Source organism: Protopterus annectens, chromosome 7.part0 (assembly GCF_019279795.1).
Source record: "Protopterus annectens isolate FY-2018-M chromosome 7.part0, PAN1.0, whole genome shotgun sequence".
NCBI lineage: Eukaryota > Metazoa > Chordata > Ceratodontiformes > Protopteridae > Protopterus > Protopterus annectens.
Window position 1 is genome coordinate 1,493,555,914 of NC_056739.1, and position 12,624 is coordinate 1,493,568,537.

General features: G+C 38.4%; 1 protein-coding gene across 1 annotated transcript in view; it reads left to right on the plus strand.

Annotated features, from left to right (window-relative positions):
- Positions 1-12,624, plus strand: part of CPNE9 (copine family member 9) — a 2,305,657-nt gene that overhangs the window by 548,432 nt on the left and 1,744,601 nt on the right. The window contains exon 4 of the mRNA XM_044076409.1: positions 8,199-8,303. Within this exon, the coding sequence (XP_043932344.1) occupies positions 8,199-8,303 (105 nt within the window). The remainder of the gene's footprint in view (positions 1-8,198; positions 8,304-12,624) is intronic.

The window sequence follows — 12,624 nt, forward strand, 5'->3', positions numbered from 1 at the left end:
GAACATATTAAAAAGAAGCATTACCTCTTGCATGGATTATATTTATATTAAAAGATTCAAATTATTCTAAAAGATGACTGAAATGAACGAAGGCAAGACATTATTAAAAGCCTTATTAAAATGTTATTACCTAGGAAGGAATAAGAGAATGCTGGTAGAGGAGACAGAGAACAAGATTCAGAAGAATTGCCCTACTCACACAGACACACACACAGACGCACACACGGACACACACACGGACACACACACGGACACACACACAGCTCTTTGAATGTGACTAAGCCGGGGATTGGCAGTTTAGAGGCTCTTTGCAAAAGGACACTCTATTTTAGCATACAATGACACCTACATCTCAAAAGATGCCGTTTTTTTTCTCTCTCTAATCCATCCATGCAAAGCAGCTAAGAAGCCTACCTAATTGCTAGTCTCATAATTCATCTCCTAAATTAAATAGTCATTTTAAAAAAAAATGCAGACTAGAGATCAGCATGCTCAGCATGACAAAATGTTGTTATATAAAACAATGCAAGATCTGCTTATCAAGCGCATCCTGCCAAACTACTGTTCAGTAGCATCTCAGTATTCCGATGCTATGTTACACTGCATTTAAAAATCAGTATCCTCTTGCAGAAATACAAAGATTACCCTCCGTAAACTGATTTCATGAAAAAAAGACACTGTCTCTGTAGAACAAAAGAGTGTGTGCAGCCACCAATAAATTAAAGCTAATAAGCACTGTCCTATTCTTTCAGGTTAGGCTACACCATAATTTCTAGAAGCAAACACCGTACTTGTACCTTTCTGAAGAGGAGGACTTCTCAGAGTTAACATCAGCAGCTGGATCTTCTTCTTAATTTCTGGAAAAAATCAGTAAATGCTCACAGCCAGCAATGCTACTTCTTCCCACAACACTATCCTAAAATGTTAAGCTATAGCCACAGGTTCCACAGGGATCTTGCAGCCTGTGATTCACTGCTTCTGTAAAGAAAGAGGACGCTCCGTCCCACGCTTACCCGCTCACGCTGCCTGCTGCTTGGAAAAATAAAACTGATAGTACTGCTGCCTGTAATTCCCATTACTGATGTACTCCTGCTCACAGCCGGCTAGGAAAAAAATAAAATGACTGAGCATTACTGCCATTAATGTTGCTGCCTGGTAAGGTTCTCGCTGCTGTATTCCCGCTCGCAGCCAGCCGGAAATAATGACGTGAGCTCCTTGAGCTCAATTCCGACTGACTGGTAGCCCTGGCGGCGCTGACATCATAGCGCACGTGATGATGTCAGCTCCGACAGCGCAATTTTAAAAAAAATAAAAAAATGAAGCAAAAAAATCGGAAATGAAGGGGTGCCAATCGGGAATCATGGCACCTCTTCATTTGGACCCCAAAACTTGGTAAATACAGAGTAATTTGGTATGGTTAGGAGGTGTGATCTGAACAATGAAGAATACACTGAGGGCATACATTTTAAACTGTGTTGATGTGGTAACAAATATCAAGAGTATTAGTATTAGCGCTAACCAGAAGCCATGGCTCATCCCTAAGGTATATGAGCTTCTGAAGGAGAGAACCACAGCTTACAGGGCTAAGGACAAAGCAGCAACCACCAAATAGACCAGCATGGACAGAGTAGAGTTGAGGTTCAGTAATCCTTTATTAGAAGTGGGTTTGGTTTTGTACTGTTTTGCACAGTGTAAGGCAATACCCCTCACCTTACCTGTCCAAAGAAACAATATTAACAATCTATACTGAGCATGCTGGCTGGTTCTAATTCTCTTTTCTGTATTTTGTGCGATTACATTTTGCCTGCATTGGTGATCTGTGGTTTTCTAAGGACAAAGCAGCCATAAGGGTAGCAAGAGGTAATCTGAGGAGGGGTATAAAGGGTGCTAAGAGGGAGTATGACAGAAAGGCACAGAGCCACTTTGAAGACATGAAGGATGCAAGAAGACTATGGCAAGGCATATAGGAGATCACTGACTACAAACTCAGGTCAGCACAGTGTGAGTACAGCATTGAATTCCTGGACAGTTTGCACACTTTCTTTGCTAGATTTGAGGAAAAAACAGGTTGGCACTAAAGCTACCCACTGATGAGAAGGATACAGTATGCAGCCTCAGCACAGAGGAAGTAAGAAGACAGCTAAGGAGAGTGAACCCCAGGAAGGTGCTGGCCCAGACAACATACTGGGCAAGGTGTTAAAAGGCTGTGCTGATCAACTATGCACAGTTCTCAAGGAAATATTTAACACCTCTCTTGCCATGGCAAAAGTGCCCTCATGCTACAAGGAAACTAACATCATCCCACTACCTATGAAAATCACTCCCTCCAACCCTAATGACTACAGACCAATCGCTCTGACATCCACTGTTATGAAATGTTTTGAGCGACTGATCAAAACACATCTTTCATCATGCCCACCTCCTGATTTTGACTCTCGGCAGTTTGCATACAGAGCTAACTGATTCACGGCTGATGCCATATCAGTAGCACTACACATCTCCCTTGAGCATTTAGAGGGCAAAGACAACTATGTGAGGATGCGGTTCATAGACTTCAGCTCTGCATTTAATACGATGGTACCAATGCAGCTGATAGAAAAGTTAGCACATTTAGGAATCAGTAGACATCTCTGTAACTGGATCCTAGACTTCCTGATTGCGAGACCACAGAGGATGTGTTCAGGTAAGAACACATCAAAGTGCATCACAATTAATATCGGGGTTCCACAGGGAAGTGTTCTCAGCCCATTGTTATTCACCATCCTGACCTATGATTGCTATGCTAAGTACAAGTCCAACCATATTATGAAGTTTACTGATGACACCACAGTCTTGGGGCTCATCACAAAGGAGGTTGAAAGGGCGTACAGAGAGGAGGTAGCATCTCTGATCAGTTGGTCCGAGGAGAACAACCTTGACCTGAATTTCAGTAAGACTAAAGAAGTTATCATTGACTTCAGGAAAAGGAGAACAAAGCACCCAGTGCACAGGATCAATGATGAGAGTGTTTAGAGGGTTAAGAGTACAACATTTCTGGATGTACACATATCAGAGGATCTTTTATGGTTGAGAAACACCACCAACTGGTCAAGAAAGTATACCAACACCTCCACTTTTTAAGAAGGCAGAAAAAAGCTAAGCTTCCTCCTCATATTCTCTCCACTTTCTATAGAAGTGCAATACAGAGCATCCTCACCTGCAACTTCACAGTGTGGTTTGGAAGCTGCACAGTTACAGAAAGGAAGGCACTACAAAGAGTGGTGAGGGTTGCAGAGAAGGTAACAGGTTCCAGTCTTTCATCAATACAACATCTTTATTTTGCAAAAAGCATCTGAAAGGCCATCAAAATAATACAGGACAACATGCATCCTGCGCATGGACTTTTTAAACATCTGGCATTGGGCAGGAGATATTGCAGCATCCACTGCAGAACTACAAGATTCAGTAACAGTTTCTACCCAACAGTGACTTCTGAACTCGGGCACTAGTCCCAAGGGTCGGAACACATAATAAGTCAATTTTAATTTATTTGTGCAATATATACTTACATATATTCCAACTAAGTGCAATATTTATTTATTATATCCATAGTCAATATTATTTAACTCACTCAAGTGCAATATTAGACAAATAACTTAGGCATTTCAGTCTGTAGTGTGTTTTGTATTACTTTAAATAGGGTAGTCAGTTTAACTCAGGGGAGGATTTTATTTTTGTATACGAGTGCTGGTAAATGTCTCTGCTCTTTTTTGTGTGTGTTGGGAGTAGTACTGTACTTGTTAGTTATGTTTATTCCTCTGCTTGTATGTGTTGTTTCACTTTCCTTTGTAATCTCAAGAACTGAGTTGATGCACGAAATTTCATTTAGGCTACACGTATGTAGTTCTAAATGACAATAAAGTTTACTTTGACTTTGATATATGTGTGTCTGTGTATATATTTTTTATTTATTTATTTTATTTTTTTTATGTTACATTTGTTGACCAGGAGAGTCCGACTGGATACATGTCCATTTTCAGTGGAGCCCCGGGGAGAAAAGCTCCACAGATTAAGAACAAACAAGTATGAGATTTCTACATAGCAAGCAAGTATTCACAGGAAAACACATGATTTAACAAGATTCCATAGTTATAAAGTTGCAAAGTACAATATTCATAGGTAGTCATAAGTTTTTACAAAATTCCATAATTTAAGTTAGAGTAAAGTAGTACTTAGAATGTACTGGTTTCCAGTAATAACATTGATTGAGACAAATGTAAGTAAAAGGGGGTTAGGAGTGGATGTATATATGTATTACTTCAACAAAACCTTCCTAGACTTATTAAACAGCCTAGCCCCTCTTAGAACAAAAAGAATAAAAGCCAAAACCATTGGCTGTCTAAAGAAACCAGGAAACGAATGCACCTCAGGGACAAATGTTGGAAGCAATACCAAAAAATAAGTTAACAAACTCTCTAATCAGATTTAAACAACTCTGCAACTCAGTGAAGAAACTAATAACTAAAGACTGTAAGACTTATTACTCCACACTCCAATCACTACATAATTCTAACCCAAAAAGGTCTGTAATTGCATTTTCTCCCTTCTAAACCCTGGTAGAAAAGACAATCCATGCCCTAACCCAAACTCCCCAAACCATGAAATTGCATCTAATTTCAATCTCTTTTTCGTTGACTGCATAGCCAAATTATCTGCAAAATTTCCCATCTTCTCTCCCTCTCATATTCCTCCCATCCACCGCTTTTCCCTATAAGACTTCACCTTTCAGTTTTAAACCTATCACCACCAGCAGCATAAAAAAACTCCTCCTTAAACTAAAGCTTTGCTCCTATGCTCCTGATACTCTGCCTCCATCCTTCCTTAAGGTAGCTGCAGACAGCATTGCCGTCCCCATTTCCAGTCTTATCAACAGGTCCGTCCAAGAAGCCTACGTTCCCTCACTCTGGAAGAAAGCTTTTGTCACCCCTCTCCACAAAGGCGGCAATAACACAGCTAATGCTTCCATCCTATAGCTATTCTCTAACCTCTTTCTAAAATCCTCAGAAAGTGCATTCATCAGCAACTCTTGTCATACCTAACATGCAATCATCTTCTTACCCCAAAACAACATGGTTTCAGGCATGGCAACAGCACTACCACTCCTCTACTGTCCTTCCCTGACACCATTAATTGTGCTCGCAACTCTGGGAAAATCATAGCCACCCTTTACTTAGATCTCTCCAAAACCTTTGGCACTATCTCACATCCTCTGCTCTTACCTCAACTTTTTTCCCTCAATTTCTCTCCTTCCTCCATAGCCTGGTTTACAAGCTATCTCTCCAATAGACTACAAGCTGTTAAATGGAAAAATTCCACCTCATCCTTTCTCAACAATCCCTCAGGCATCCCCAAAGCCCTATTCTATGTCCCTTACTTTTCAATATTTTCATTAATAACTTTCACAAATCCATAGATAATGCTACACTGATCTAGTATGCTAATGATTCCACAATCATCTGTACAGCAAACTCTCCCTCTGAACTCCTTCAATAAACCAAATCAGCCTTCTCCAATACTGAAACTTGGATGTTAAACAACCATCTCACTCTCAATGCTAGCAAAACAAATATCATGATATTCTCTCCTTCGAGAAATTTCACCATAGACAAAAGCTCCTTTAAAATAAAAGCCACAATAACACTCTAATCAATATTGTACCTTACACCAAAGTACTTGGCGTCACCATTGATGAACATTTAAAATTCGATACCTGCATCCAAAATAATATAAAAAAAAACACCAGAAACTAGGTCTGCTGTATAGACAAAATCGCTATCTAACCACTTCTACCAGACATACTCTAGCCTCCTCCTACCTGCTCCCCTCTCTTATGTATGGTGCCCCTCTACTTACTTATCTTCAACTTAGCCTAAAGAAACTAAATTTGCTACAGGGTCCAAATACTCCACCCATCTCTGCCATTCCCTCCACTGCCTAAACTGGCTTGAGCTTCCTAATTACCTGAAATTCATACAACTCACCACTGCTGACAAACCATGTTCCTACCCTCCATCTGCCCCTCTCTTTCATCTATCTTAACACCTTACCCACCCACTCATAGATCTAAAAAACAAACCGTCCTTAAAATCTATAAACCCCTATGCCCTCCTGGCCAATTACTTCTGTCGCACTCTTTAGCTAAACTATAGAATTCTCTCCCCCTCACTCCGCTGTACTCACAACCACTCTAATTTCAAATCTCTCCTGCATTCTTACCTTACCTCAAACTGGGACTGTTCCTGCTCCCTTCCCACCTAAATTACTTTGTCGTATCTTTCAAACCTCCCTTCAATCTCATCCACTATACTCTGATCACTAACATTATTGTTAGAACAAACACTAAACTTGTATAAACACTTTATGACTTATACTTTTAATTATATTCTCTTTATTACTTTTGACTTTATCTATATTTTAATATTTGTGTTTTTTAAATGTATACTCCCTGATTTTGTATTTGTATTTTAAATTGTATATTTATGCTTTTGTAAACTGTATATTCCATACTGTACTTAAGTTATATTCTGTTAACTGCTTTTGGAGCTTTTCTCCCTGGGCCTCCACTGAAAATGGGCTCTGCTTGGCCCAGTAGACTTCCCTGGTCATCAAACTGGAAATAAATAAATAAATAAATGTGTGTGTGTGTGTGTGTGTGTGTGTGTGTGTGTGTGTGTGTGTGTGTGTATATATATATATATATATATATATATATATATATATATATATATATATATATATGTGTGTGTGTGTGTGTGTGTATCTATATCTATATATATCTATATATATATATATATATATATATATATATATATATATACCTACACGTGTGTGTGTGTGTGTGTGTGTGTGTGTGTGTGTGTGTGTATGTATGTGACTTATTTATTCTTAACTTTGTCACCTGCATTGTAATAAATGCTGCTGTGTTCTATCCCCTATAATTTCATCTTCTCTTTTAAGTGACTTGTAAGTGCATATACTCCAGTGAATAAATGGATAGTACCTAAACAAGTTCTCATTATGTTTGGAAAAGTTAAGGCAAACCATGTCAAAAATATTAGTATCCCATTAGTTTAAAATATATTCGACCAACAAACCAAATACAAGACAAATGCTCCGGATCCAGAACCAGTCGGAAAGTCAGTAATAATGTCAAAATAAATTATAATTCACCAAATACTTAAAAACATCCACAAGTATAGTCAAAAACCAAGTGTTTTCATATCTAACTATTCAGAGACTTTATCAAAGACTATACTAATGGATGTTTTTTAAGTATTTGGTGAATTATAATTTATTTTGCCATTATTACTGACTTTCCAACTGGTTCTGGATCTGGAGCATTTGTCTTGTATCCCATTAGTTTATGAATATTCTCTGCTTGACCCATTGGAGTAATTTGATTTATAAACTGCTACTCACAGATTTAATACAGTAATGCCCTTGGTTTATCATATGAAATTTGAAGTCACTAGTATGTATGATTATATGCCTGCTCAGTGGAATGCCAAGATAATACATAAACTATGCAATTTCATGAGAAGAAATATATGAGGACATGCATTAGAGAGTGCCATTAAAATTGAGAAATTAATGTTTTTCAGAATTTCAGAGGATGGAGAAAAGCAGCATCGCATAAAAATGTGGCTTAAGTAAAAAACTGCTTTGTAGCCATTATGTGTCTCTACTGTATATATTTCACAGGCAAACTCTGTATCTAAAAGTTGTATTAGCTGTGCTTTAGTAGGATGTCAGTGCAAGACAAATATTGCAGTTAGAGAAAAGGTCCCTTTCATTTTGTTTTTTGCACTTACACAATGGTATCAGTGTTCCCAAATAATAAAACCAGTCGATGTAGTTTTGCTAGGCCATATATTTCAAGTGTGCAGTGTGTTTCAGAAACTGCACGCTTGTTTCATCCTTCTTACATTTGTAAACATATATGAGGTCGTTGTATTAGAATGTTTCTTGACAGGTTCCAAGGTGAACAGTATACACACATCGATGTTAACATACAGATTTTGCAATTATGATAAAAATAATTTGTACTTCATACAATGTATTGGAAATGCATATATACTAGAAATAAAATATTAGTAGCATGTTAATGTTGACATTTTACAGTAAAACACATTTATGAATGCAGTTTTATTTTGTTACAGGTTTACTATTTGTCATAAAACTGAGGTTGTGAAGAACACACTAAATCCTGTCTGGCAGCCATTTACCATCCCTGTACGAGCACTATGTAATGGCGATTTTGACAGGTTGGACACTGTTTCTGCTTTCTACACTGCTAAACCATTAGACGTTAACTTATTCTAGTATGTTACTGAATCGTTAAAATTCAAGTAAAAATAGTGCTTTTGCTTCACTTTTCTGATGACATAAGATATAAAGAATCCTAGCATGTGCCTCAGTATTTAACCGGATGTCAGAAAAAGTGAATAACTGTATTTTGTGGAAGATACTACCCCTTAGATTACCCATATACCTTGTGTATGTTTTGTTTAGGGCCTGAGCACGACGTTGTTGGATGCCGCCTTGTTGTGCTAGGTTTAACAAACCTATTAGCCTTCTCAGGGTAGGCCACAGGCTGGGGGCTTCTCGGTAACTCTTCTTCTCTCTCTTCCCAAGGTAGTAGTTGCCCTCTTCTCTGTTTCCAAAAACTTCTTTGAGGGGAGGCCAAGTTTAGCTTCAGTGGGGCTTCTCCTAGCACTTCAGGTTCTGTGATGATTCCACCTCTACAGCTTCTCCCTGAGGGATTTGATTCCAGGAAAAGGCTTAGGAATTTGTTTTTTTTACCCCAGCATAGGCCCCCTATACCTCCTGTGTTGAATGTGGTGGAAGAATGTTTTGCAGCAGAGGCTTCCCCCTGATTTCTTTGCCTCCTGTCCCCTGTTAAACCTGAGGTACTATATAGGGTGCCTAGAAGCCTGAAGCTCATTTTAAGAGTTTCCTAGCAGACCCGCGGAAACTGTTTCGGGACTCCAAAGGGAAGGGGGCTTGTTGGTTAAAAAAAACAAAAACCCTGATAAAGAGGCAGGCTTTGGATAGATGGGGAGGATAGATGGGGAAAGTTCTTGTATCTTCTTCATGAGGGTTGAATTTGGGCGTTGTCAATGCTAAAATATCAAAATTATCTCCTTTCACAACTGAAATCTAAGGTGGATGCTTTGGCGGAAGGTATTGAGTGTAAGAGTTGCTGGATTTTAGTTCATGTGTCTGAACAAGTGGGTAAGCATCTTTGCAATGTGGGTTTTGATGCTGTACAGGTCTCTCCTCCTCGCCTGCTTCTAGTTCTGTTTCTCGCAGGGCATGCCTGGTTGAGGGATCAGAATTTAGCTGAGAGAGCATCAAGGATTTTGGATTTACAGTCTGATGTGTTGTTTGTTTGGTTCGTTGGTTGTGCACTTTAAAAAAGGTTTTAAAAGCTAAGGACTGCAAAACTGTTAAAATTTTTTGCAGGTGCAGCCAGCCACCGTTAGTGAAATTGGCCTGAACAAGGATGGATATATCCTGAACCTGATGCCATTATAGGGGCAGGGGGGTAGGTCTAGACGAGGCTAGGGAGGGGCTTTTAGGCCTAGAACAGGGGCCTAGAAGGCTTCTTTCACTGGCTCAGCTGGGTGTGTGAGGGTCGTAAACAGACAGCTGCCAGTAGATTCTCTACAGGCAGCTTTGGGAGGAGGAAGACTGTCTCTTTTCAAAAAAAATTTTTATTTAATTACTCAAGACAGTGTTGGGTTGGATTCACCACGGTTACAGGTTTTATTTCCATTTACACTAGTACCAAAGAAGGGGAACACGGAGACCAATTTTTTGATATCTCTATCCAACACTTATCTGGACATTCCCAAGTTCAAGATGTTGACGTGACAACAACAGCACCTCCTGCTGCAAAGATCACTGGATGGTAACTTTAGATAGATCTCAAGGAACCTTCACCTCTTGTGCCTATATAAGATTATTGCCGCAGGAAGTATCTGCGAGAAATTGGAAATTCTCATTATCAGTGCTCTGCCTTGCCCTATCTATTATCTACTGTAGAGTATTCACAGCAGTCTCCTCTTATAGCTAGCTTACTCAGGCTAAAAATTCAAATCTATCTATCCTTGATTGGACGACTGCTGCCTGAAGACAAGAAAGGAAGACCTTCTACAGCATCTTGAATATATTATAGCAGTGCTAGTATGCCTAGGGTATTCTGTGAACGAAATAAAGTCAGTCCTAGTACCCTCTCAAGACATGTGCTTTCTGGTGTGGGTGAGGAATACAGCAGCCCAGATGGCCTTTTTTAACCCGACAAACAAAAGAGTCTATCCCTTTTACTCCATCAAACTATCTCATCAGTCCGGACACTGCAAGGACAGTCCTTCAAGCATTAGGGCATCAGCATATGAGGAAGCTGCAATGGTATCTCAAAATGTATGGACACAGCACTGCCTGGATTTGGACACTTCATTTCAAATAATACCTTGCCTTCAAAAAAAATTTTGTTGTGGGCTCAGGAATGTCACCCAAACAAGGAACAGCAAAGAATTTGGAGATTTCTGAGCCCTATTTTGAGTGGGCTCTTCAATATCTACTGAGAGTTATTGGACAAAGTTTTGTCCTCTTCCATTAAGAAGATTCATGCTGCATTTCAGCTCACTATGATTGCAATAGTTAGGACTGCAGCAATGTGGATCCTCGAACATCTACATTTATGGTAGGTACAAAACTGTACTTTGTTTATAAACTAATCAAGCATAGTATATTTAGCTCTAGCATGTTATTTAGCTGCCCTTTACATGTGATATTTTACTTAAGCACTATAGTTTCTTGGCATCTTGATTAGGTACTTAGGTATTGAACAATACCAGCACATGATTTAACCACTATGGTTCTTTAAGTTATTATTTTGGCAAAATACATTCATAAAATGCTATTTAGGCACCATGTAAACATAACATATTACTAAGTGCTATACATCTTTGGATTGTTATGTAGCTATAATAAATATAGGATTCAGTCCTTTTTGGCACTTCGGCCTTTTGATTCTTTGCCTTTAGGTTTTACTTTGGCTTCAGTGTACTAAGACGTTTAGATTTCACTGCTTGAGGTTCTTCCCACCGCATACTTACAGCAGAACTATTGCAAAATCAAATGCAACAGGTATGCACTCATTTTCAATTTGACAAGCGAGAAAGACATCCACTATACTTACTACTAGATTTCTGCCTTCACTCTATGTGTGGATACACTCCTGTAATTCATGTATTTTTGCATGCTATGGTTTTTGTTTCCAGTCTTACAGGTTATGCTGACACACTGCATAGCAGTTAGCCTGAGTTGCAAATGGCTTAGATGTGCCTAGCATGTGGCCCCATAGTCTGCCCTGGTACGTAGCAGCACACTCTGAGTGAGGAAAGCGGATCAAAAATGTGAATGAGCAGGGGACAGCAGAAAAAGAAATTCAGCTACTCTCTGCTGGAAGCTTCAACACAGGTCAACTGATAATACTGAGTGTGCATTTGTTGTGTAGCATGTTATAGGCTGCTACATAAATCTAGCATGTTTTTTGATTTCAGGCAGATCTACCTTGTTATGTAGCTCATAAACACCTATACCACCTTCTGCTGTATTTCCTCTTGACACCCATAACTCCGTATTGTTTACTGACATTGTTCAGCTGTCATCCTTAATCAGGTGATATACTAATTAATGAGAAGAATCATGAAATGGCAAGTTAGGATGAACAAAATGAATACGGTTGTTTTTCTAAGGTACACTGCAATGCAAACATTAACTACTGTATTTAATGAAGTATGCACAGTTTCACATTTACAATAATATTTTATAACTGAGTGAGCTACACGTTACTGAATGTAAAGGAAAAAATGTCATAGTGGAAGACCACAAGGGCAATATCACTAGTTACTTTTGAGTGTTTTTTTTAAATATGCATGATTTCCATTTTTGCACTAATGTTACAAAATCCAGGTATCTTGCACATGACTGCATAGTATAAACTGAAACACTGGATGAAGATGAAAAAAAAAAATGCCGCCAACTCTTTCACTAAATGTAGTGCAGCTTGGGAGATGCAATGCTTTGTTTATTCTGTTAATTATGCATATGGAAATAGCGTTTTATGTTTCTGTAAATATTTTAAAAAATACCCATAAAGGAATTTCTTGTCATCATATGAAAGTGTAATTTTGGCTAAGAATACTTGTGATATTATATGCCTAGGTTGCATGGTTTCCTAACTATGAAAAGTTGTTTATGAAAGTGAAGAGAAAAATATACATTTAGAAATGTTTGCTATTATAATATACTAGTATATTTATGTAAAGCTTTTGAATACATTTACTTTAATTATTGTAAAGAACAGTTTTTACAGAGTGACTCTGCTGTCCATACTTTTTAAACAACAGTTACTGTTCACATTTGTACCTGTTTGACTTATGATTTCTATTTTTTTTTTTTGAAAATGCTCAAGAATGTAAATATACTACATGGACAGATGTTTGATATTCCACACCTGCTAGGTGTGAATACGATAAATATTATGCAAATGCAATATATTGCTTAGGTACCAGA